The following is a 25,787-nucleotide window of genomic DNA, read 5'->3' on the forward strand; positions in this document are numbered from 1 at the left end:
ATAACCCCCCCCCCCCCCCCCCCAACTTGGTAACTGTTTCTTGCTGCTTTTACCCTTTTTGGGTCAAAACGGGGAGGTGCAGAGCTGGCTGCCTAAGGGCAGAGTTTTCAGTGGCAGCGTGTTGCTGGCATTGCCCTCCACACAGAGGCAGCTCTCGTAAACCTGATTTTTGCCTTCAAAATGAATACATTAGGCACCCTCTCGAATGCACATAGGGCCTTTTTGCTGCCAGTATTCTTTATAAAATATTAAACCATTATAAATAACTTCCATTAATAAGGTTAGAAGGGGCCATGGGTGTTTTGCCTCTGCCAAATCACCCTAACTGGTAAGCAAGATGTGGGCAAATAAATCCCAATATGCAGAAGCAAGGCAGAGCCTGGTGTTAGGAATGTTTTATTCACATGTGATAGATGAAGCTGCCTTTTGCAATACAAGATTGGATTGCTCACTTACACTTTTCCTGGAGATCTTCTGTCTCATTTGATCGGTTCTTCAACTGCAAACAAACAAAAAAAATAATGATAAAGTAGTAAGAAGGCAGAAAGCAGCATGTAACCATCATTGAGGGAAAGAGCTGGTCAAGTGTCCGTAGCTGCAGCAAAGGCAGGTCCTCTCATCACCACTGTATGTGCAGCCACGCCGTTCCCCATGGCAGCTAACAACTGAGTTAGAGGGGACCGACAGTCACTCCGGTCTCCTGGAGAAGGCAGGTGACAATCGTAATCCCTACAGTCATTAGCAAGGAGCATGTTACTAAAAGTTTAGCTCCACCCCAAAATTTTCCCACAAGTGCACAGAAGTATTTTATACATCCACTGATAATGTTTTACACTCATAAGTGATTTACAGCTCTATCTTGCCTGGGCTGTATTAGTAGATGCTACCTTTGAAGGTATTACAGTTGTCTGTCTGTCTCGAATTAGCTGAGCTCATATCCAAAAACTTCTTGATTGAAAGCTGCCTGGTTGTACGGCAGTCTGCCTTCACTTAAGGAATGCTCCTTAAGGACTGAAAAGGGTGGAGGAGTCAGGGCCTGTGCCTTCCTAAGCAATTTATTCCTGCAGTTCAGTGTTTTCAGCTTTGTTAGCCTGTGGAGCACACGGATGCTCAGCCTCCTGCCGAGCCCTGTAGCCACCTTACTGACTCAAACATCTAACAGGGCAGCAAAGTGCTGGGTAAGAATATTGTTATTTGGCGTGATTATGACCTAAAACAGGACCCTCTTTAGTGTGGCGGCACCTGTTTTCAGAAAAATCTTTTTTCACTGTCGTGGATTGTATCACCTGCTAATTGTTCATTAGCCATCAATTTTGTACCAGCCATAACGTTATCTTTTCGAAGCTCAAAATTAGACTGATGAGTCTGTAATTATGAAGTATTAAAGGAGTTGCACAACATTACCTCCAGACACTGTGGGATCTAGGCAGTATTTCAAGACTTATGAGAAAGCAAAATTAATAAACCAGCTGATTTCGTGGTCAGTCCCTTTAAAATTCTTAGATGCACATTACTTGGATCTCATAATTTTAAAATATTTTGCTTTTTCATTACCAGTTAACTGCATCTCCAAGTTACTGTTGAAATGGAGAGTATTTCATCATCATCATACGGTATCACCTATTTTTTCTCCAAGTGCAGCTCCAAAATATTTACTGACCTTGTCTGCTTTGTCTCCATTATTTCTGAATACTTTATTTTAGCAAATGGCTTATCTGTGCCTTGGTGTAAGGCTCTTTGCCTTCCTGGTGGATTTAAAATCACTTCCTCCTTGTCTTGATGACCATGCTTTTTTCCTCAGGCCTTCTTTCTTGCTGTTTTCTGGCCTCTAATAGAGATTGCTGGGGTTTTCTCTATTTGTTGGCTTTTTTTACTGTACCTTTCACTTCTCTCCTAGGCTAGGCAGATGTCTTAACCGGCGCAGCTTTGATGTTAATAGCAGGATTGTAGAATTTTCTCTGATCTCTCATAAATTGTTGTTAAAATACTTACAAGAATCAGAAGCTGTTTTCTGTTTATGTTCTTTCTGCCACATGACTTGGCTCATAACTATTTTCAGCCTCGTGAAACAGTCCCTTCTAATGCCTATAGGATGTTAGTTTGCATTTTATGTCTGTCGTGTGCAAATTACCCTTGGCAAGTCCTGATTGCGGTGCTCTGTAGTGAAGCGCTGTGTTTCAGTTTTGTGCTAAATCACCTTTTATCTGTCAGGATGCGGCTCCCAGCAGGCTTTCCCTCACGTTGCCTTCAATAATTTTCCAGAAGCTCCGGGGGTATGAAGGGATGCTCCCACTACACCCAGGACATGCCACTGAACTGGAGCCACTAAGGAGAAAGCGTCTGTCCCTCTTTTGCCCATTACGAGCAAGAATTTTTGCTGGGTGTTATTGAGATACCCAAAATAGGGACCCTGTCTCAAAAAGCTCATAAGAACTAAAACTAAGGCATTTTTACTCCTTCTGGAGTGATGGGATAAGCTTTATTGAGGTGCTATGCAGCTCTGTGCACACGAGAAGTGAGTGGGAGATGCACAGCCCCTGGCAGGACAGATCCTGATAGCGTCGGGATGTTTGTGTAACTCTACTCAAGCTCTTTGTAAAGTCTCATCTCTTTCCCCACTGTAATAGCAAATTTTTTTTTTCCTTTTCTATGCAAAAGTTTGATCTTATTTCAGCTGCCAGACTCCAGATGGTAATTAAGGAGCTGGATGAAAGTCCTGGCTCTTTCCTGTGTTTAATTTTATCGGCGAGGGTTTGGACTAAAATGTGTGTGTCATGAAACTCGTAATTTCCATGGCTTACAGATTTATCCTGCCAGCATCTCACAATCTGGCAATAAGTATCCCTGGAAAAGCCAAGAAAAACCCCAAATTGTTACAAGCCTGGGCTGATAGCCCGGATTTTCTTCTGTGTTTTCATTTATTGAAATAAAAGAATCCAAAACAGCGATTTCCATGCTGAAATAAAACAGTTCAGTGCCGAATATAGACATCTCGTTTTCAAAAGATGTTGCCAGCCCTTAAAGTGATTCCTTGATCGAATTATATGGATTCTCCAATCTTTGTTAGATATTTCCTTCTTTTGAAGGAAATACGTTCGATTATTACACAGGTGTGAACTCTACCCATGGATGTCACTAGGAAAAGCTGTCCTGTTCTTGAATTCGGAGGGATTGATGATTCTGGCAGACACTCCGGTTTGTCCTAAAGCCAAAAAGATTATTCATCCACCTTGACACTGGGGAGAGGGGGGGAAATTACAGAGCTGTCAAAGTGAGCAGAAAATACTTGATGCCAAACAAGAGAGATGTGAGAACAGCAGAACGTTTCTCGGGACAGCGTCTCGCTGTGTGTCCGCATCCAAGGCGGACGCGCCTCTCCTTTGTATGCTGCTGGGGGAGATCTCCGTCCAACTTGTGACACGGAGCTGGGGTTATAAAACTGTTGCATCAGGCAGTGCCTTGGGGAATGCAGGCTTAGCTGCCAGGGCTGCCTTCCATGTCCTCCAAGCTTGGAAAAATGGGCAGTTGTCCCTCTTTGTGTTGGCTGCCCGGGGATGGCTACAGTAAGGATCTCGAGTCCGGCTCGTGCGGGTCCGAATGGGAGGGTGCAGGTTGCCCAGGCAGTGGGATGAGGTGGGTCCTGGGGAAGGTTGGGAGTGTTGCGTGCTGGGCTGCGAGCACCAGCTACGTTAGAGGTCTGAGCTGGGCTGTAGGAAGAGGGTGAGAGGTCCCATATCCATGAGGCAGCAACATGGGGAGCCTGTACGTGGGGAACGTGCTGGAAGGACCGAGGGGTCCACAGCCTGCATGGCCCGAGAGGCAACAAAATGCTCGAAAGCTGGAAGTGGTCAGAGCAGGGCACGGCACCCTGGTGAGCATCCAGGCAGGGAATCTGACCTGCGCTGTTGCACGCTCGGGCAGAGGGCCCAGTCCTCCGCCTGGTTTTCATTTATTTGAGAGGAGGATTCTGAAATACAGCCAAGGAGTGCTGCAATAAAAGCAGTTAAACTATGATTTTTTTATTGTTTTTTTTTAAGTTGCTTGTCCTTCTTTCCCAGTTGAATGACGTGAAGCCTTGAGCTCATCCTGGAAACTTCCTTCTTTTGCAGCAGCTGTCACGTCTCCATCTCTTGGCACTTCTGCTCGCATGGGCCCAGGTGGGGAAAAATCCTCTGGATCCTGTCCCCACATTCAGTCAAGAAGCCTTGGGGATTCTGGCATGTTGCTTTGTGCCTTGAAGGGTGATTATTCAACCCACCCAGCCTCAGGAAAAGCAGCTGCAATAGCGAGGCAAGCTGAAATGCGGTACACCGAGCAAGAAGGTACAAAACACAGCAACAAGCTCTGCTGCATCCTTGCTTGTCCCAGCCTGGCTCACGGGAGCATCCGTTCCCACCAAGCACGACTGTGGGTTGTCCCCAGATCAACTTGCTGCCCTGCTGCATGCAAAGCATTGCCAGCTCCCCTCCTCACTCCTGAAGCTGGAGCTGCCACCAGTAGGTTTCGGTTGGGCAACGGAGGGGCTGCATATGTTGTGTGGGCCATGCAATATGTAGGGCTGTTGTCGCTGATGGAGATGTCTTATCTGTTTCTCTGTAAAATGAGCTAAAGAAAGTATTGGGGATCCAGCACCGGTGGGGGCAATGAGTTTTTTGCAGTCCTCGGGGGAACTTGGAGAATTCTGGCTGGTGGGGGTGCTTTGAGGCAATGCTTGAGGTTTTGGATATTTGTTTTCATTTCATGTTGGTTGAACGCATTTCACGAGAGCAAAGTCGGGTTGTAACACCCAGTGCCGGAAGCTGAGACCCGGGCTCTGACCTGCAGTGGGAAGGTCTGTGCACATGTGTGTCTCCCACCTCATTTCCAGCAGTTTTTCCATCCTGATTCACTCAGCGAGAGCAAATCAAGCTCCCAGGCCCCTCCACACCTTGTGCTGCTGTTCTGCTGCTGCCGCCTCCTGATGCTGTTCAAGAATGCACCAGCAACAATAACAACGTACCCTATGCGCATCCTGCAGCTGGGACTGTGTGAAATAGACGTGCGCAGATTAGCTCTATCCCACCAGACCAAGATGCTGACAGCAAGAAGTCTGCGCTGCCTGAAGCTCTGCTGACAACGTGTCCCTACTGACTCTCGCTTGGTCCCATCCTCCAAGCCCCCCAACGGTCAGGAGAGCGTTTGACTTCTGTGTCCACACCGGTTTAGTTTAAATGCGTTGCTGAACACGCAGACACAAGTAGCACTCTGTTTTGCGTGGGGATCACTTGTTTTGCTCTCTTCAAGCCACGCTGGGCTGCCATCCTTCTCTTGCCCTTGTGCAGAAACCTGAAGTGAAGCACTAAGGCAAAGGTTTGAACTCTCAGCTGAGTTATCTCAGTATGGGTCTTGTGCTGGCAAAAACCTCATCTTCATTTTGCATTGCGTGGATGTCTGGGCTCTTTGGGGTACCCGCACAGGGAAATGTGTTGGCTTCCAGCGCTGGGTTTGTTCTGCCCCATATACAAAAACATGCATGAAACAACTTGGCTTTAACGGTTTGAGCTGGTTTTGGAGTGTTTAAAGGGGAAGAATAGTTCTATGTGTTGGAGCAGGGGAAGAAGCCCTCTTTCATTTCTATGTTTGGGTGTCATGTAACGAGTTTTATTCCTGCATGGCTTCTTTTTTGGTTTTGTCTGTTTGGTTTTTGGTTCCCCTTCCCCCTGCCTCCAGGCAAAGTCAATAACCTCATCAAAGTTGATCCTTCAAGTGGCTTTGGTGCCGGACAACTCCTCTCTGCATTACAATGTTTGTGAAGAGGTCTCATTTGGAGCTATAGGATTACAAAGCACTGCTGAACGATTTGATCTCCTTGACTAGAAGACAAGGCAGGCTGAACTACAAGAGACGCCCTTCTGCACGTTCATTAGCGCAAAGCCTTAGAAAAATGAAGTAACCAAAACAATCGCTAATCTGCCTTACCAGAAAAAAGCCAATCTCATTCAGATGCTTAGAAGTTTTGAAGTCTGTAAACAAACTGAGAATAGGCTGTGGGATTTAATTACCTGAATGTCTTAAGAGAGCTTTCCCAGGAGTTGGGATCGTGAGCCAGAGCCAAACGAACACAGTACCGAGGGGCAGAGGCTCGCAGTGCACACCACGGCACTGCTCAGATGCTGCTGGCCAGTGCCGCTGTCGCAGCAGCGCTCCGGTGTCACTGGCATGGCCTCACTGCTGCCGTTACTTGCGTTGCAGCACCTGGAAGCAAAAGCTCTGTTGGTTGAAACACTGCGCAAGCAGGTAACAAAAATGCAGGCCCCACTCCAAAGACCATTTCCAACTTTCCTGTCGGAGCTGCTTTTCAGGCCAGCGCAAAGGAATGGACAAGATCCACGCTGCTATGGGACAGGGTGCCTTATTTATCTCTCTGCTTGCCACAGTCCTGAAATATGTGGTTTCATCAGCTTCCCAGCTGGCTGGTCCCATTTTATTACAGCCTCTCCTGCTGATGCTGCCAGTCTCGCCATCGCAATGCCAGTCATGCATTAGACAACTGCTTGCAAATGGCTGCTGCAGTTGCCTCCTTTTAGCTTTCACCCCAGCTGGTGAAACTTTTCTGAAGTATACAAACCGAGGTGCAGAGAAACTGCAGAGCTGCTGTGCAAAGGCTGGAAACGCAGGCTGAGATGTCTGCTCTCACGTACAGGGGTCCCAGAAAGGAACTTGCACCATCCCTGGTGGGCAATCGCGTGGTACCATGGCAGAAAGCAGTGGCAGTTGTGCACGGGAGCCCCGATCACCCTGGGCAGCGCTGGCTGCCTGCACGACCGTCCCCACAACCTCCAGGGAACGGCGGGTGCCTGCACCGCTCCTCCTGTCACCCTGCTGACCCGGCAGTAAGTCACTCGCGTACACGTGGCACAGTTTGGGGACAGCAGCTGTGCTGCGTTTAAGCAGTGCAGGATGTTTTCCTGGCCCTTTCGGGGCTGGACGTGCCATCGGGGCAGTGCCCGTGCAGGACTGCACTGCTGCCAGGCACGCCATGGTGAGCCCCGGCAAACCGGGAAAACTCTAGCTCCTCTTAAGAGCAGCACCATGTCTCTTAAAGAGAGCATTCAGCTGCCCACAAGGTAGGAGAAGGTAACACGCAATTATCTTCCACAGGCGTAGCAGCCTTGAGAGGTACTTTCCTAAATCCAGATGCAATCTTGCGTGTAGGTGGTCTGATTTTCAGAATTATGGAGAACTCAGCAGCTCAACTCACACCCTGAGTGCTTCGGGGAGACAGGCCCCTCCTGGAGCAGCCGAGCGCAGGGTGAGAAACCTGCCTTCTCTCTTGCAAACATTCATTTCCCCTGGCCCCAGGAGGAGAATAAAGCCTTGCAGGCTCATGAAACAGCCCCACCAAAACAACCACCCTCCTTTCCCAGCCCTCCCCAGGCTGCAGCACTCGCTGCCTTTTCAGCTCCCAGACCCTCTTCTGATCCCAGGAATAATTTGCCTGATGTGCCCCAAAACCCAGCAATCACAGTGCATTAGGATGGGTGTATTGTTACACCCAGACATGAACGGGAGAGAGAGTGCGTGCTGACTTGCCCCACTAATTTCAGGATGACATGCAACACATAAGTTTATCAGAATCTGCCCAAAGGCTGCTAAACAAATGCAATCAGTAACTGCCCAGTCACTGGGACTGAATTTTTTCTTTCTGTCTTTGCAACGCTAGAGAGCTTGAAAATTTCCGTGTTTTGCTCAAAGCACACAATAGTGCTACTTGGGGAAGATTCATGTCCTTTTTCTGATAAGGAAGGGCTTGTAAATGTTAACGTGCCACCACTGGAACATGTTCACGGTTGGGAGGAAACCCTGTCTTGGAGCACTGAAGGCATTCTCTAAAGAAGCCCCAAACTTCCTTCTGTAAAAACAACCTAAAACACCCAGAGAAAGTTCTTTGGAAAGTCAAGTGCAAAGCAGACCTAGCAGGGCTGGAGGCTGCGTGTTCAGAGCCTGTACCCAGCCCTGCTGCATGTTAACCATCACGGTTCAGGTTGCTGCATGTAACAACGTTGCAAGAGCAACAAGGCAAAAAGAAAAGCGGCAGGCTGGAAGAAAAGGAAAGCAGTAAGGAGGGTCTACAGCTCAGGCTGCTTGCTGCATAACTCTCCCCAACCCACCCTGATCAAACATACATAATAGATACTTACATCCCATTTGATAGCGCTGATCCTGTGTCCCCTCGGTAACGTCTCAGCAGCAGGCTGCCAAGTAGGCACATCTGGATATAGTTAGCGTTAGACATTCCTCAGCCTTTAAGCGAAACCAAGGAAATCCTTGCTGAGCGAAGCAGCGCTCCGTCTCCTGCGCTCTGGGCCGTTTTCATGCTGAAAGCCAGCAAAGTTCCCCCGTGCTGGTGCGTCTACTGGGAAGGGGTGCGTGTGCCAACGGGGTCTGAGACGAGACGCCGGGCTCCCTCCTCGCGCTCGCTCGCTTGCTGTAGCGTGGTGGAAGGAGCAACCGCGCCAGGGGAAGGAGCTGGGTCCGCTTCCAAGGGCCTGACACGTGACCGGCGGGCCGGGGCGCGCAGATGGCCTCCAGCGCCGCAGAGCTCCCGCGCCCCGCGCCTCTCTGCGCCCGGGCATCCGCGCCCCGCGGGACGGGGCGGGGACGGAGGTGTCGAGGGATCGAATGCAGGGCCGGCCCGGGGACTTCCATCGGTTCTGCTGTTTTACCGGTTAAAAATAACAACTGCAAAAAAGGCTGGGGGCGTTTTTTTACTGTAACTTTTTTCAATAGGAAGTGTACTAATTTCTCTGTCTTTTCTTTTTTTCCCCAACAATTCGGCTTTTTTGTTTTCTTTTCTTTCATCCCCTTGTGATTATTTACTTGACCTCTGCAAAGGCTCAGAATTAGAAATTGAGGTTGGGTTCAGCTCAGAAGGAATATCCACTTGGCGGTTGGTTTCTCTTTGCCTAGTAGGGTAATGACAGGAGGAGGCGGGAGCTGAGGAGCGCAGAGGCTGAAGACAGATGCAAGGGTCCTCCCAAACCTCCCAAAACAACACTGAACAATAACAACAAAAAAGTCCCCACTCTTTTTTTTTTTTCATTGAATTTGAATTAGTTCTAACCAAAACATTTTTATTTGCAGCCAAATCTAAATTGCCACCGCTACCCATTTGCCAGCTGACTGCAGCCATAGCTTCCTATCTCGGGCTGTTTCTTTGTTTCTGCAATGGAAACAATTGACCCTTATTCCTCTAACACGCACCAGGGGTCTGGAGAGTGCCCAGACCACAGCCCCTTTAGTATGCAAAGTTTTTAATTTACAGTGAACTTGTCATAAAAGCAGGCTTTGATCTACTCTGTTGTTTTCACAAACACCCGACTGTTTTTTAAACATAATGTAAAAAGGCTTTTTTATAAGCCTGTGCTTTTTTGATATATTTTTAATTTCAGCTCAAATGTTTTGCTCAATTGAACACAATGTCACTGTGAAAAGCTGCCATATGGACGGGTTCCTGATCAGCAACCCTCCAGCCTGGCGTTCAGGTGCTCCAGCCTGGGAAAGCCCTTTCCTCCTGACCCGCAGCTGTCTGAAACGTAGTAGTTCCTTGCTGGATAGTGCAGCTGGTCGGAAACCTCGGCCATAAATGTTACTCGGCTTCATGCTTTCCCTGTGCCAACCCAAGGTACCTTTATCCTCCTTCTCCACAGCAGCAGCCCCAGGCTGTTTTTCATCCCTGCCCCATAAGGAGGCAGATGATGGTCACAGAAGCGAAGAGCAAACTAGTGTCCGCCTTTGCTCGGAGGGCTGGCTGTGGAGTGAGGGGGGACCACGCCCCAAAACCATCAGGGACTCACAGCAGGTATTTCCACCGCGTTCCCCCACCCAGGTTTTGGGAGCTACTATCCTTTTTGCTTGCTCCCACGGGATGACAGTGAAAACAGAGGTTTTCATTGCTGTGCGGTGCCTTTGTGGCTGCCGTGGCTTGGAGAGTCATGCAGGGAACTTGGGAGGCGGTTTTCTCTGTGGGTGCTTCTACTTGGTTGTTGTCTCACCTGTACGTTGCTCCCTGGGCACTGATGCATGGCTGATTTATTCTTCTCACTGCCGGCAAAGTTGCCCTTGGTCCGTCCCATGGCTTGTCACTCTGTCTTATAAGATCAGGTCAGTGATCTTGTTGACCCTCATCAGTAGGTCAACCCTGTTAACCCTGGGTCGGTGTGTTGGCACATGGCTTTAAGTGAGCCATGTGCCCAATGTTCTTCCACCCACTGTAGGGCACAGCCTTACTCCCCGTTACTGTATTCCTGCAGGCATCGAGCCATGCGGTTGGGAAAACAGCTTTCCGGTAAATAAAGAAGGGCTGATCTTGTGATTTTCAAGTACTGTCTGAGGTTTAAGTGATTCAGGGTGAAATATTGCTCTGCTCAAGTTCATGGCAAAAGGAATTTCCCCAGGTTCAGCTGTCAGGTCAGCCAGTGGCTTCCTGTGAAAAGCCGCAGGAGAAGATTTAGCGTCAAAGCTCCTTGGCTCCCACCTACGGAGCAGGCAGCCTTGTGAGAAAGCTCACTAAGAGCAAGGCACTTTGGGATTACAGTGGTGCTGTGGCCTTGGAGGAGTGCCAGACAGATAATGGCACCGAAAGAAACACTGGGAGCTCTGCCAGGTGCCAGGTTTGGGACAACCCTCCCCTTCTGGCCATGTTTGCTTAAAAAGGCTCATCAAAGCAGTAACTGGAAACTGACCAAATGTGGTGGCTTAGCTTGGTTTTGACTTGAAATCAGAGCCATTAACTTGCCGGTGGGGCACCAGCCTTGGTGAGTCAGTAGATACGTGTGATGTTGGACAGGACCCTACTGTGCGTCCAGACACTTTGGCTGGATGCTCCTCTGAGAGCTGGTGATAGCCAATGTGGCCAGACCTTCAGTGAATCCCTTTCTTACTACTGCATTAAGCATTTAATGAAAGTCTCTGAGGCCCTTTTCATCAAAAGTATTTATTTATAAAAAAAAGACTGGAGAAAAAAATAGACCAAAGTGCTTTTTTCTATAAAAGACAATTCCTTGGAGGTTGAATGTCCGAGACCTGAGTATACATGGCATTGCAGTCTGTAGCTGTAGATGGCTGATCCAGATGTGATGCTGAATATCACAGAAATTTGGAATTAGAAGGTCAGCAGAGATTTTTCCATTGATGACTAAGGGACTTTTAACCACACATGACCTATGGATTTCAGTTAGAGATGTATGGCCAAATCCCTTCAGTGGCTTTAAAATTCAATCCAGAGAAGAAAAAAAAACCCAACATTTTTTACTCTAGGCCTTAAATCGCCTCACCGTTTGAGCCCATCTGTACAAAAGACAAATGGCCAGACCCTTGTCCAGTGTAAAGCAGTGTATCTCACCAATTTCATGTACACACTCCAATATGTGGGCTAGACTGAAGAAACCCTCTTGACTCCCATTCTAGCATCTCCTTGGTTTAAGATGTACAATACCAGAGGTTAATGGCTATACCAGAATTTTCAGTTAAACTAAATCAGCAGGTTAAGCGAATTCGAGGCTCCTCATTGCTGTACGTTCTCACTTTTGGTTTCAGGGTCTGTGGGCAGCTGCCAGGGTGTGACTCGGAGGTGGCTCTAAGGTACCTTTCGAAACCGTAGAGGGGAGGTGACACGGTGACCCAGGCAGTAGGACAGCTTCTCAATGTTGAACTGGATTTTGAAATGAATGGCAAAATTAACAGGTAAGGAAAAACCCCACAATTTCCTCACACTGGGCAATGACCTTTGTCTGGGGCAGTGCCCGCGCCAAGCACTTACGCCTTCTCTGAAGAAGTAGTTTCCCTCAGCTCTAAGCCTACATGCTTTCTTGCCTTTATGTTTTCCATACCTTGACAGTGGTGCAATGTATATTCTGCTTTCTGCCTCCACTTCCCCCAAATTTTGAAACAGATATAGTTCTGAGACTTCCCAGCTATGAAACTCCAGCAAACTGTTTTACTTGGAGGCTCTCATTTTTTCATAAAGCTCTGTAACCTGCAGTGCTGTGACATTAGCACCCCATTTTGCACTAAAAATAATCTAGATATCCATCTCTTCAATGGTAGGGCTGAAGCAGAAAACGGAAACCTGGAAAGCATTGCTGTGAGCTGTTGACATTCATTTTTAATTTGGCTTGCTATGAAAATCTGGAAGAAAATTTTATTCTTTCTTTAAGGTCCAGCTCATGATTATTAAGCACTTCCGATCAATAATGCTGAACCCTTTCCTTATTTTTGAGTCAAGTACTGTTTTCACCTGACAAACTGGTCCACTGTAAGCAGCTGTGGCATGTGAGAACTGAAGCTGCTGGAAGAGAGCACCTTCCCCATCTGCCATGATGGTGCATTGTCACCTTCAGCAAATTAAGATCTATGGTGTATTTTTAACAAGCATCTAAGAGGGTTTAAGTCAGCCTTTCACTAACTCTGCTCTCCAGGACAGTTTGATATTTTCCTTTGTGATGATTTTATATCAGGGTATACTCTCAAGTTTACTTCTGTCAGATGCCTCACGTCAAAGTGTATCTGGTGAGCATCTTAACTTTCAGTCTTCTCTTTGTTCTAATCTGTTTGAACACTGTAGTTCAGCTATGCCAAAACAAATCATTCAAATTCTCCTTTGGATGGATCTTTTATTCCTTCTGGCAGACTAAAAGGAGCCTCCTTCAAATCTGAAGCATTGCTAAAACTACAAAAACAAACTGTACTACAAAAAAAGCCCTCTTGGATCCCTTCCTGTAAGCACATTTTGGCCTGGATCCTGCTGTTTGTTTTATATTTTGTCTATTTCATTTTTTATATGCAACTGATTTGCATCTGTATTTGCTTTTAATATCGTGTGCTGGTTTGCTGCATGTGTGAGTCTGAAACACCACCCCTCCCCCACCCTACCCCCGATTTTTTTTTTTTTTTCCCCAGACAGATCTCAATACATAGAGAAGAGCTGTTACAGGATAAGGCCAAATTCACCAGCAGCAGCACTGTCCATGGCTTATCTCACACACTACACATTAGCTAATCATTATAAATAGTAGTAAGGGAGTGTCGCTTACATGTCTGGCATCTGAGTAGGTGCAGTATGTGTGCAACTAACTTTGCACAGGCAAGGAAGAAAGCACGAGTGCACTCCTCTTCCAACAGCGTGCCAGCCAGGCAGTCACCAGCGGTGCTTGTTATAGCCCTTGGTCTAGCATATACAGTGCTGAGTTTTGTGTGTATCAGCAAGTATCCCCTACATCTAGCTCTTTCTTCAGTTCCACTCATTGCGTTACTATCAGAGGTAAAGACACACCTCTAATTTCTTCCAACAAATCTCTGCTAATGTTTTTTTCTTCACAAGTGCTTCTTCCTTCCCTGTGTGATGCCAGTTCCCTTGTCTTTGCACACTGGTGTAAAACCGCTGTAAAACCTTTTGGGTAAAACAGAAGTAAATTCAGAGTCAAGCCCCAGCTAAATGTCAAATCAAAGCAAATGACACCATGTGCTCATGATCCAATTTATCTATTATTTCATCTAAGGCTTCTGTGAAAATTGTCTCCATCTATGTTTGTGCCAGATAATACTAAAAAAACCTACTCTTTTAGCAGGAAGGAGTCTGCCTGAGACCAGAATAGACTTTTCATTGCATATAATGATGACGATGATGATGACCAATCATGGAAAAGAAGGTATGAAACAGCCACTGCTATGGTCCCAAACCATGCCATGTGCTCAAGACAATTCCACCATGGAATATCACTGGAAAACCCTTTTCCTTTGAGTCTCTGCAATGAAGGCACCTGTGAATGCTGTTAAAGATGATGATATTCCAGAAAGGTTGCCAGGAGTTCCAGCACTTAATGGCACTTCTGAGAGGGAATCTGTGAGTAAGAGGAAACACGTATGCCAATTGCTGGCAGAGGAATAAATGCACAAGGTTTGCATTAAGAAAAAAAGCATTCATGCTTAGTCCTCTGTAATACAGTAATAGCAGCAAGGAAGTTTTGTGGACTTTCTCATTTTGAGCATTAACAGATGCTATAAAAGCCAGCAGTTTTCACTACTCGGTGGTTGCCTTATAACTGTATATGAAAGTTGTGCACATGAATAGCTAGTTTGAGAGCTTAGAAATATTCATTACAAACAAGAAACAAGACAGCAGGCTATGCATATGACATTGTTTTCTAAAAAATAATTTTTGCAAAATCAAGAGCAAACCCTCTTGCTGTAATTTTCAAGTTTCTGATTTTTTTTTTTTTTTTAAATACCACTTGCCAGGTGGGTTGCTGCCAAACAGAGTTCCCTAGTTGGGATCTGGCAGGAAAGCTAAATGCTTTGAGGTATGGTTCCACAGCAGCCTAAACTAAGACCAGCATCGCTGTGCTGGTCCCAAAAGCAAAACTGTCAGAGAGGTAATTGCTTCACTTGGGGAAGAGCACTGGTACCGCTGTAAGGGAAAGGGTAGGACATGGAGCAGGAATGGGGGAGATGAGACTGCAACAGCACTGATGTAGAATGGCTTAATAAAAGGTCACGGAGCCACAGTCTTTGTAGAGACAGTGCCGGCATGAAGCCTTGCTTCCTTTGAAGCTAAGGGCAAGACAGGAAGAGATTCACTCACACTCTGAAAACATTCTCCCCATCTTTGATTGCCTCCATTTCCTTTCCACACTGTGTATGTAAGCTCGGGGATTCAAAATCTGCAGAAAAAAGCCAGGTTCCTCAGGCTTACACTGAGGAACGTGATGCTCAGCATATCTGAGGCATGTGGAACCCAACTGGGTAGAAGCTAGCCATCTAAATCCTCCTGATCCAGGTCTTCAGTTAGCTGATGCTCACAGCATACATTTTAGCAGAAGCTAAGGGAGCAGCACCAGCCCCAGGCACTCAGATCTGAGCCCACACCTGAATCCCATGTTGCATCCCTCCTTATCGAATTACAGCTTTGACTCCAGGAAGGATTAAGATATGAGCTGTGGTTTAAAAGGCCATCAGGGCTTGCCTGTCTGAAAGCTGGTCCTACCACGACTGCCAGCGGCCCGATACTTGCGTGCACGTGCAGGCTTTACATGTGCTGGCAGAGCCATCCTCTGTATCCAAAATAATTTCCAAGGCCCTCTGGCTATTACCATGGAAGGGAAGAGCAAAGAGAGGTAAAATTAATGAAAAAGGATAAGTAAAAACATATCAGGAAAGCACAGGGAATATGTCAAAGGTAATGAAGGTGGTGTGCTTTATGGGACCCATGTCATGCTAGATACTTGTTGCTTTGTTACAGGCAAAGGTGTAACCTCTCTGCTCTGTTGCAGTCTGCGTCAACCATACCAGCAGAGTCAGCTTCTCCCACCGGAACTGAAAGCACGAGTCAGCCCTGGGGTTTGGGTGCTTTGTCCTTTAAGCCATTTTTAACCCTCAAAATCAGGGCAGGTAAATCCAGGCAGAGCAGCTGATGCCCAATTGTCACACAGTGACAACACCGTCAGGGAAAGGCTCTGTGCGGATCCCGACACTTGCGAGACACGATGGCGTGAGCTATCCTCTCCGGTGAACTCAGCAGGCCGAGGGCAGGCGGTTAAGAAATGGGCGAAGGCACTAGCAGCCAGCTGGTCAGAGACGATTGCTCAGCTCTGGGCTTGGTTCAGGGTGGTATTTGATGCTGCAACACACCTTAGAGCAGCAGTTCCAATCTACGCTTCATAGGTAACTTTCTGTCTAGGAGACTGTTTTCCTTTCAGCACTGTGTTTTGCTTTTCACAGATGCAGGCTCTCTCAGGTTGGTGGGAAAGAGCTAAGCATGATGTAGTCAATATATTATTGTCCACCATGGTCCAGAAAAAGTTGGGAGTCATTCTCTGAATTTATGTTTGTCCATATTGCTTGTTCAGTGCCTGAAGTTTGTTCTACAGCAGCAACCTTGTGCCCTGTGGAAGATTATAACTGTCCCAAGTAAAAGGGAAACCTTCAGGTGGTGAGAGGTGGGAAGGAGCTATACTAGAGTAGGGCAGGACAGATGCACTTGCCACAGATGTTCCTTGTTTGAAGAACGAAGAAGGAAAATAATATAAAATTGACTTTTCCTTAATTTCCCCTCTATCTTTACTGGATGTCATGCCTGAGGGCATAAATGTCTTCAATATAAAAAATATATTGCAGCTCTCCAGGTGATGGCCCTGGGCCATAGCCTGAGAAACAGTGGCATTGTCTGCTTCCCAGAGAAATCCTCCAAGATGCCTTCCTTGCTTTTCTCCTCTCCCCCACTCTCCCCTAGGGCTCTCTGTCTGGCTGCTTCCCTGTGACATTTCAGTCCTGAAGGAAGTCAGGCTGAAAGCCTCTCTCACCAGTTCATGGGAAGGTAACATTGACTTCTTGGAAACAGAATGAAATAAGGAATGTCAGAGGTCCGTGCTGGCTTCTGCAAGCACAGAACCTCTCCCCCGGGCTTTCCCACCTACATGGAAACCTGCGGTGATTTTCAGGACTTTACATTCCCAGACACTGGCAGCAGTCTTATACACTAGCTAAAGCAAGAAAGCCCTTAGCAATGCTACTACCCTTCGGGCTCTAGGAGCAGTCCTCATTGGAATGGAGGCCCAAGAGCTCCTCAGCCAAGCTGATGAGACCATTTTCTTCCAGGGCTGCAATCAGCCGTGCTATCGTGGCCTTCTTCCCCTCCGACTGGATAAATCTGAGAAGCAGCTGATAGGCTTGTTCATATAGTCCCTCTCGGTCATATTCGAGGGCCAGGTTATCAATGACAGGATCACGCAGGGCCCGGCAGTTCTTCTGCAAAGAGCGACCCACTTGCTTCCATTTCTTGGACACGAGCTTGGCAAATTTCTGGTGGTCATCTGGTGTGAGCGTTCTGTTGGCTGAAAGGGACAGAGGGCCAGTAAAACATAGGGGTTTCATGGCTGATGTGATGCAGTCTAAGGTTTGCTCAATATTCTGTGTAGCAGGGAATCTGTTCAGTGTCCACAGCACATTATTAAACTGCTGTGGAGCTGCTCTGCTTGTCCTCTGGTGTTTTAACACCAGGGCAGCACTGTGAGTTTGGAGCAGAAGTGCAAGAGCAGTGAAGCCAAAGGGACTGCCCCGCCACGGGCAGAGGGTCATGCACACGGGTCTGTGCGCTCCGATGGCATTCCTCCACCACTGGAAAGGGAAAGTTGGCTGGAGTAAGCCTCACCGCTTAGTGTCTCCTTGCTCTCTGTGTATGAGCTGAACACGTCTGCTCTCCACATAGTCTGCCATCCCCCAGGGCAGTGCTGGTGCCTCGGGTGGCAAACTGTAGCACGTGGTGACAGTGTTACCTGCTCACAGCCTGCTGCCCTGGCACATCTGAGCTCCCTGCCTTGCTCAGGCCATTCCCTTACTGAAATCCTCCCACATCAGAGAGTGTCTGCACTTGCCCCCACCCCGCAAGCTTAGCAATGCCTATTTTCCTTTTTTTTTTTTTTCCTCCCCCAGGATGGCACTGTCCTGTGGTTTGCCAGAGCATATTTCTTTTTCTGATAGACATCCTCTTTTGTTTCAGCCTTTCCAAAGCAACTAGGCAAGGCCTTTCTGACCAAGTCCCCTGTTCCCTACCTAAGCATCCTCAAAATACTGCAACACAGACAGGAGCTCTTTCCTTGGCTACTTAGCACTGGAGACTGTATACACAGCTTAAACACACTCAGAAGTGATCTAGCTGATCTCAAGCTAGAATTGCTATGTGAGACTGTCTGAAAGCTCTCTGTAGGGGACAGACCCCAAAGACAGCTGGTGCACTGCAGGGAGCCTGGACAAATCCAGTCCTGGCTGAAAGCAGGGCTGATGGTGTCTGTAATAACCTTCCCACTCTGATCCAAAACTATGCTATTAACTCACCTCAACCAAATGATGTGGAGGAAGAGAAAACTACTTTGTATTCTTCCTTTCAGTATTAAGGAGTTTTAAAATGTGAGGAACCTGGAAGGGACACAGACTCTGAAGCATCTGGTTCTGTGCCACCCCAGAAAAGAAAACAGGTTGAGGCCTGATCTGAAGCAGCATGGCAGTGTCTTAGGACTGTTGTAATTCCTTCCTTATGGGATGCTGGGAAATCCTTGGTTTATCTGAGGTAGACCCCAATATGTAGTCACGTTAATCTTCCCTCTTGGGTTTTGAGGTGAGGAAGACCAAGGGCTCTCTTGGTCAATTCTAGCTACTCACCGAACTCTTCTCCCTGAAAGATGAAGGTGACTTGTGGGGAAAGGGAGCTGCCTTGAGAAGGATAAGGTAGAGATGGGGAGTTCAGAGACATGCAGTCTTTTACAGCCATATTGTTGTTGATGCTCTGGTGAACAATCAGGCTCTTGAGGCATTCCTCCAGCTCTGTGATTTCCTCATCCCGCAGGCGGTCAGGCTGTAATGCAAACAGCATCAGTGATTCATGCCAGGTTCACCATCTTGTAAAGCTGTAGATGCTTAGCTGGAAGGTGCAGCTTAAGGTGATGGTGTCAAGAGAGGAGCAATGAGACAGCTATAGCTTGAGTTCTAAACTGACCAAATGAGATGATAGTCTAACGGAGTTCTGGCTGCAATATGTGAATTTGAATCTGTAATGTGATGTGAAAGAGGCAATCTCCCCCTCCTGGGTTTCTCACATGCAGCAGTGAGTGCTTACAAGTTGCACAAAACTGCTAGTAGTTCATGTTTATTTTCAGCAGCTGTCTGCAAGAATTAGGGTGCACCATAGGCAGCATGGCTTCTCTAACTTACTCCACAGAGTCCCACAGAATAGGATGACCTATGTGGGTCAGACCCACAGAATAGGGTGACCTGATCCAACAGCTCATGGCCACCAAAGCAGGCCTTCTCTCTCTCTGCCCCTCCATTACCTAAGTTCTGTTGTTCCTGGATCCTCTCCAAGCCAGTTTTTCTTACTAACCAAGAGAAAACTAGTCTGACCTCCAAAAAGCAGGTCATAAGAAAGGGAGTGAAGAAGGCAAAGCACATGGGAAGAGTCAAACCTGGCGAGTGCTCTGACTCAGTCTAGTGTTTAGCTCACGTACAGCAGGCACCCAGCACTGCCCTCAGCCATGGACGGCTGTGCGCTAGTGTCATCTTTCTGATGTTGCATTGTTAGGCAGCGGTCAGACTGAGTCAGTTTGGGGGAACTGAGAATAAGCCCATCTCTTTTGTCTGGTCAGCTAGTTCAGCAGAGGGAGAGAGCAGCAAGCAGAAGTTGACAGAGTATGGGATATCACATGTTGTTTGGTCCAGGGCTGAAAGGTTTGCATTTCATTCTCTGTGCTTGCAGAAAAGCAACCTGGCAAAACATGCTCTTGTGCGTAATCTTCCCAAGTAGATGGTGACTACCCATTTCTCAGGACCATCTAGAGGGAACTAGAGCTATAAGGTATTGCTAGTTCCAGGTGGAAAAAAAGAGGAGAGGAGAAAGGCAATGAGTGTAATCATGTCAAGTGCAGTGGTTCTGTGGTGAGATGACAAGATCTCACTGCTCTTGCTAGCAGGATTAGAGTGTCAGTGCCAGTGCGCAATGAGCTAGACGTTAAGATATCACCCCTGAGAGAGGGACTTTGCCTTCAGAAGGGAAGCCTATTCCTGCTGGCAGCAGATGCTGTGTGTCCCCACTCTGTCACAAGTTGTTGGTATAATGTGCAGAGTGTTTGCACTCACGCTCATTTCTAGGTGCTACTCTCAGAGGAGGTGCTGTGTGAGGCGGGGGAGGAAGGTGCTGAGCGGTGTTGGTTCCACACAGGACTGCTGTCCTCTCTGCCTGCCTCACAGGTGTATTGAGGCACACTTGCTTGTGCTCTCAACTGCACCTTCTACAATTCCACATCCTAGTGGTGATAACAGCCACGCTAATTGTTATACACAGAAACCACAGTGATTTAGCAGAATCTCTGTAGGCTGTTTTAGGTAACTCTATTACCCTTCCAGAAAAGTGCAAGGCTCTTTCTGAGGAAGGGCAGAGCTGTTTCTCTATATTACAGTTGAGAACTGAAAGATGGAGAAGTCAACAACACAGCACACTGCAGCAGAGCAAGATTTGCACCCACCTTCCCAAGTCCTGTGCTACCACCTCTCATTGCTGCCTGGCCTCCCTCCCTCTCCCATTCACCTTTTCTCTGTAGATGCACTCCAGGCAGCGATCCTCATCCTTCAGCATGTTGTCAAGGTGCTCGTTGCCAGCCTTCAGCTCCATTTCAAGAGGCACTGTGGTCATGGCCAAGGAGAGCTGGAGGTGATTCTGGAGGGACTCCTGGAGCGCTCCTTCCCGGTAACTCTGCAGGAACCGGCGGCAGTTCTCCTGCTTGCAGAACTTGAGCTGGACTATCAGGTGTGGGTGGCTGCAGTGCACTTTGAGCATGTCCACACCATTCACGCTGCCGGTGGAGTCTGGCAGGGAGAAGTGAGCAAAGTCACTATCCAGGCATGAGACAAACAACCCAGACCCACTCCCATCCACCACCAAGCCTGCAATGGAGTAGCTTTTGAATTCTCTTCTCTCTGTGATAAAGTCCTCTGGGATGAAAAACCTGTATGTAAAACCAAGAGGAAAGGATTAAGTCTTTGCTGCCCTGCCACCATCAATCCTTATGAAGTAAGGTGCCCAACTGAAGCCGTATGGTACTACAGCCCAGGTAATTATCCAAATGCGTTCATTAGGGGAGGATTTACATTTGAGGCTCCATTTCCAGGACAGAAATTGTTACGCTAAACCAGTAGCATAGCAAAGTTTTATAGATGAAAGCACAGAGTTCAGCTCAGTGCTCAGTCAGACTTCAGTCCTTGTGACTGGAGTTTTATGCAGTGATGAAGGTCCTGGAAAGAGACCCAGCATTTCCTCTCCACTCCATGCCTAAAGGTAACTTTCAGCTGGCTCTGAGCCTTCAACACAATCCCACAAATGGTAAATGATAGATCCAGCCACAGGAATTTAGGCTGCCTGAGATTGGGCTTTGACTTGTTAATGTCTTTTGCACAGAGAATTAATTCAAGGTAAAATCTAAGCAAGGAGAAGCCAGGGATATACTCTCTAACATTAGTGCAGGGGGAGCACGAGCGACATAAACAACAGAAATTGGTCAGGCCTTCATTCTTCCTTCTCCCAGCAAAATTTGATTAGCTGTGCACATTGACCTTGTCTCCACAGGGATTTTGTATGCTGATGATGAGGGTTCAAAATATGTGTTTTTCTCTTGTTTGCAGCAGAGGCCTGTGGGAGGCTGACTGTACTGCTTCCAAACCCGAATTAACCTCTTGGCCTGTCGTTGCACAGGGCCGTACGGAGGTGCCAGCTCAGACCAGCAATACATCACGTATTCCTAAACCACGCGTCATGGCATTATTTAGACATGCTTGGAGGACAATCCCAAGGCAAAGCAGACTTGTGTGCTCCACATTAGGCAGGACAAGTGACCTGGCATTTAGAAGTATGTGATCTAACAGTGGCTTTACAGGGTTTACGGAGTCCTGGTTGCATCATAAAGTCTAGTTTGGACCAGATGTGTAACTGGGACATGGGGTTAGGCAGCTAGGAGAAGCATTTTAATTCACTGTGGCTGACTAGAAATCTCTTTATCGCTTCCTTCATGCTGTGTTTTTTGTGAGTGCTGGTTAAACAGAAGCTTCCTTAACAGGGTAAGAGGGCTGCGGAGGGAAAAGCTGCACAGACATGGAAACCTTTACGAATGGTGTACAAGACAGCTGTAAAGCTGCCTCAAAAGAGAGGACTTTGCACACGTTTCTTCATGAAACCTCAGACAGCTTCAGATTTCATGTCCTTTTTAGGTCTGAATAAGCATAGTAGGATTTAGCGTTTTTGTGGGCTTTTCTTTAAACATGTGAGCAGATTCACATTCCAGTGACACAAAGCAGCCATAAATCGAGCCTAACTGGACAACTGTGTCAGGCTTCCTGCTGCTTCACATCTTTGGATCGAGCTGCTGCAAGATGAGCAGGCCTGTATTGGATGACTTGGCTAGACTCATGATTGCCAGAAGAAATTACAGAATAGTTACACAAGCCCAATTAAACAGTATAGGCTCAGCTGTATGACAGGTAAAGAACACCATGAGAGTCATTCTAGGTAAATATGATAAACTCCTCAAATTACTATTATTCTGCAGTCAGCTTAGTGCAAGAGTGGATAGAAAAACATAGTTTTATGGCCATTTGCATCTCAAGTCCTTTTTGGATGTAATTAGGGTTACGTAGAGTTGAAGCTAATGTAGTTGTGCCTGTCAGAAAAGAACTTACACTGGCTATCATTAATTTAAAAAATCGGCTTCTTAAAACAGAAATCATGTTTCTGTGGTGGTATAAAGACAGAAATTAAATCTTCTTTTGGAGCAATTGCAATCTTTTCCCCTCTTACATAAATGGGTTTAAATGAACATTCATGAAGTAGGATAACTCATAGGATAGTTCAAGTTGGAAGGAAGCCCAGGAAGTCTCTAGCCCAGCCTCCCATGCATAGCAGGGTCAGCTCTGAGGTCAGACCAAGTGGCTCAGGGCTTTATCCAGTCCCATTGTGAAAACACCCAAGCATGGAGAATACACAGTTGCTGTGGGCAACTCCTTGACTGTCCTCATGGTGAAAATGTTTGTCCTTATATCTGGTGCCTACTTCTCTTGTTTCAATTTGTGCCTGTTGCCTCTCATTCCTCCATCCACCATTGTGAAGAGCATGGGTCCATCTCCCGCTCCCCGTAGGTATTGGCAGGCTGTTGGTAGGTCCCCCAAAGCCTTCTCCTCCCCAGGCTGAACGAACAGGTCCAACTCCCTCAGCCCCTCCTCACACAACAAGTACTCCGGCCCCCAACCATCTTGGTGGACCTCTGCTGAACTTGCTCCACTTTATTGTCTTTCCTAAATACAATGAGCACCAGCTTTCCTTACCCATGAGTGTGAGATTAAAGAAAGGCATTGCGTGAAGAGATGAGACAGTGTGCCAAGATATCGGAGAGGATGGGTACCTGCTAATGCCAGCTTCAGTGCCTTGAACACACTAGGTTTCTTTTGGGAGCTTTCGTAGAGAGATGGCAGAACGATGGTCTTGCACGTCGACTGGAGGAAGAGATAAGCGCTGCCAATCCAAGGAGTGGAGCTGCCTGCCATCTTCAGCACCCTACAAAATCACACAGGTGAGCTGAGAGAATATAGGGAAAATGGCCTGATGCCAGGTGAGTGCTTACAGCAAACACTAAGCACAGGCATAACAGGATTATGGGGGTTTACCGTTATTTCCTAGAGGAGGTGGTGATGTTGTTAAAGCAAGTGTAACCTTTGAGGAGTTTACTGTTCTGTAAAGCATAACACAGTGGGACATGGTGTCCCAAAGACTTAGCAGCTCACAAAGCTCTCCTTTCATTTTCCATTCATTCTATAGTCCAAAGAGACTCCAAAGCAAAGAGTTTCAGTCCTCAAGCCTCTGACTGCCTAGCCAAGCTGGCAAAGTCTAAAGATGCATAATTGGGGTGCCCCAGGGAGCATGCAGCAGTCCTGGCTCTGGCAGGTTCACACAGACTGAAGCCCTATTGAAGGCAGAGGCATTTTGCCTGAGGTCCCAGTCCCCTGGTTGTCCTCACTAAAGGATACGTTACAGAGCCCAGGGCTCATGTAGCAGGACACTTTACACAGATAGGACAAGGGTAATGATTCTAAACCAAAAGAGAGTAGATTTAGGCTAGATATAAGGAAGACATTTTTTACAAAGAGAGTGGTGAAACACTGGCACAGGTTGCCCAGAGAAGTGGTAGATGCCCCATCCTTGGAAACATTCAAGGTCGGGTTGGACGGGGCTCTGAGCAACCTGATCAAGTTGAAGATGTCCCTGCTTATCACAGGGGGGTTGGACTAGATGACCTTTAAAGATGCCTTCCAACCCAAATGATTCTATGATTCTATGACACAGGGCTATCACTCTGCTTTATGTACTAGCTCATTTATTATTACTCTTCCACCATCTGCCTCTTCCAGCAACATACCTGGAAGACAGCACATCCACCTCTCTGTTCTCATCATGCCTGTTCCTCGCTGACCAGCTAACGCAATGCTTATACCTACCACAGCTGCACCCAACTCTACTCCGAAGGCAAAGATGAACCAAAACACCTCCCAGGCTACAGATGCTCAGCATGGAAAAGCTGTACTAGAGTGGGCAATACTGGACTGAGACTGTGGTGGCTGGAGAGCACCTGACAGCCCAGGAGACAAGCATGGCCACCTCTCCTTTCTGGTATGTACACAAACTGTCTGAGCATGTCCATGAGCCGGTCACCACAAGCCCCACGAAACTGCTCTCACAGACAGCAGCGCTCGGAGTCAGTCCTTCATTGCATCATAGTGACAAGTAATATGGGGCTTTTGGCTCAGCCCCAGTCCCAAGTCCTGCCCCCTCTCTGACTACTTGTTTGCATCTCTGTCACACCATCAGCTGCTTCCCCCTGGGCATCCCTTCCTTCATGCTTTCTGCCCTCTTTCTCAACCCCAATAGCCTTCCCTCAGCTGCAAAGCAACTGGCCTGACAGCATAACTGCTGGCCATGACAGTGTCCCTGACTTCAGATGTCCTTTAGATGGTGGGTGCGAAGATCTTTTGTCCCCAGGGGCTGCCAGACCAAGATGATGACCTCCCACGGACAAGATGTCCTTCAGGTGGTCGCTGGGGCTGGGAACGATTTCCCTCCTGGGCAGCAGATCCAACAGGGCGCTGGAACATATGGCCCACCCTGTTTCCTTACCATAGCCTTGAACTGTGCCCAGCATGGGAGCCTTCTACTTGTTCAGAAAATACAGGAAATAACCAGGGAATCATGAAATTCACACTGAACTTTGGAGTTCACAGAGTGCCTGTGGGGGATGCAGGAGTGTTCCCATGGCCATGGGCTGCCACATCACACAGGCCTTGTAGAAAAGCATCTCGTAAAGAAGAAAGAGGAGGATGCACTGCCGCTGCTGTCCAGGCCTGGTCTGGGCCTCCAGACAGGGAGCGGGAAGTTTGGCATCTGGGCACCCATCTCCTAGCGTCTCGCAGAAGGAGGGTAACAGAATCTGAGTAACATCTTAGAAAACTACAGCTGTGAAATATTTAAAAGGTTTAACCCACAGAACAATTTGTCTTTTGAAGTGCAAATGGCCGAGAGCTCCCTACCAGCCCAGAGGCAGATGATGTCCAAGGACCCCGCTGCCCCTGCCCCCCCTTCCCCACACAGACCGGGCTCTTGCTCCTCAGCAACCGCCTGGTTCGACTCAGCAACGCCGGCGAGCCTGGAAATTACACCGGGCTTGCAAAAACTCAGGTAAGGACCCCTTGGCTGTCGTGCCTCTGCAGTGTCACCCCCGCAGGCGAGTTTTCCAGCCCAGTGAGCGCTGCTCCGTCCCGGTCCCCCCTCGCCGTGGGCTTCAGCAGCAGCAGCGGCCAAACGGTTGCGGGTGCTTCAGAAAGACCCGCCCCGGGCGACAGGTAACGTACGCGATCGCCGTCATGGCCTTTTTCGCCGACCTTTGGCACGCCTCAGGCGGCTGCTGCTTAATTCCTGTCAAAGACTTCACTGGGAGGGGGACCGTCTTTATTTTAAGGAAAAAGAGCTAGGGCGGCGAGTCCGGGGCAGCCCCCAGCCCTGGGCACGGCCGGCCCGTGCCGCCCGTGGTGGCACCGCGTTTTCCCCGGCACCTGGATGTCCCCGCCGGGTCAGACGCCGGGGCCTGCTGACCCGCCCCGTGAACGCCCCCGGCGCCGCCGTCCTGCGAGCGGGGCAGCACCGGCCGGGGCCGGGGGGCCGGGCCCAGAGA

The 25,787-nt window shown here is 48.0% G+C and overlaps 2 protein-coding genes across 2 annotated transcripts in view; both read right to left on the reverse strand.

Annotated features, from left to right (window-relative positions):
- B3GNT9 (UDP-GlcNAc:betaGal beta-1,3-N-acetylglucosaminyltransferase 9) overlaps positions 1 to 483 on the reverse strand; it is a 2,413-nt gene extending 1,930 nt beyond the window's left edge. Inside the window, exon 1 of the mRNA XM_010584488.1 lies at positions 449 to 483. Coding sequence (XP_010582790.1) covers positions 449 to 483 — 35 coding nt within the window. The remainder of the gene's footprint in view (positions 1 to 448) is intronic.
- Positions 484 to 12,940: 12,457 nt separating this feature from the next.
- Positions 12,941 to 23,118, reverse strand: TRADD (TNFRSF1A-associated via death domain). The gene is made up of 4 exons (XM_010584522.1): positions 22,971 to 23,118; positions 20,111 to 20,388; positions 18,193 to 18,385; positions 12,941 to 16,868 (listed from the first exon to the last, which is right to left on the reverse strand). Exons 1-4 carry the CDS (start codon positions 23,110 to 23,112, stop codon positions 16,561 to 16,563), a joined length of 921 nt encoding a protein of 306 aa, XP_010582824.1. The 5' UTR covers positions 23,113 to 23,118; the 3' UTR covers positions 12,941 to 16,560.
- Between the last annotated feature and the right edge of the window lie 2,669 nt (positions 23,119 to 25,787).

Source organism: Haliaeetus leucocephalus, unplaced genomic scaffold (assembly GCF_000737465.1).
Source record: "Haliaeetus leucocephalus isolate CR32 unplaced genomic scaffold, Haliaeetus_leucocephalus-4.0 Scaffold92, whole genome shotgun sequence".
In the NCBI taxonomy this organism is placed as follows: Eukaryota; Metazoa; Chordata; class Aves; order Accipitriformes; family Accipitridae; genus Haliaeetus; species Haliaeetus leucocephalus.

Excerpts from the sequence above, each read along its gene's own strand:
- TRADD (XM_010584522.1), bottom strand. The coding sequence starts at position 23,112 with ATGGCAGGCAGCTCCACTCCTTGGATTGGCAGCGCTTATCTCTTCCTC. Across the intron at positions 18,386-20,110 it reads AGTGCATCTACAGAGAAAAG|CCTGACCGCCTGCGGGATGA; the intron begins GTGAATGGGAGA and ends TTTGCATTACAG. Across the intron at positions 16,869-18,192 it reads CTTTCAGGGAGAAGAGTTCG|CCAACAGAACGCTCACACCA; the intron begins GTGAGTAGCTAG and ends TGTCCCTTTCAG.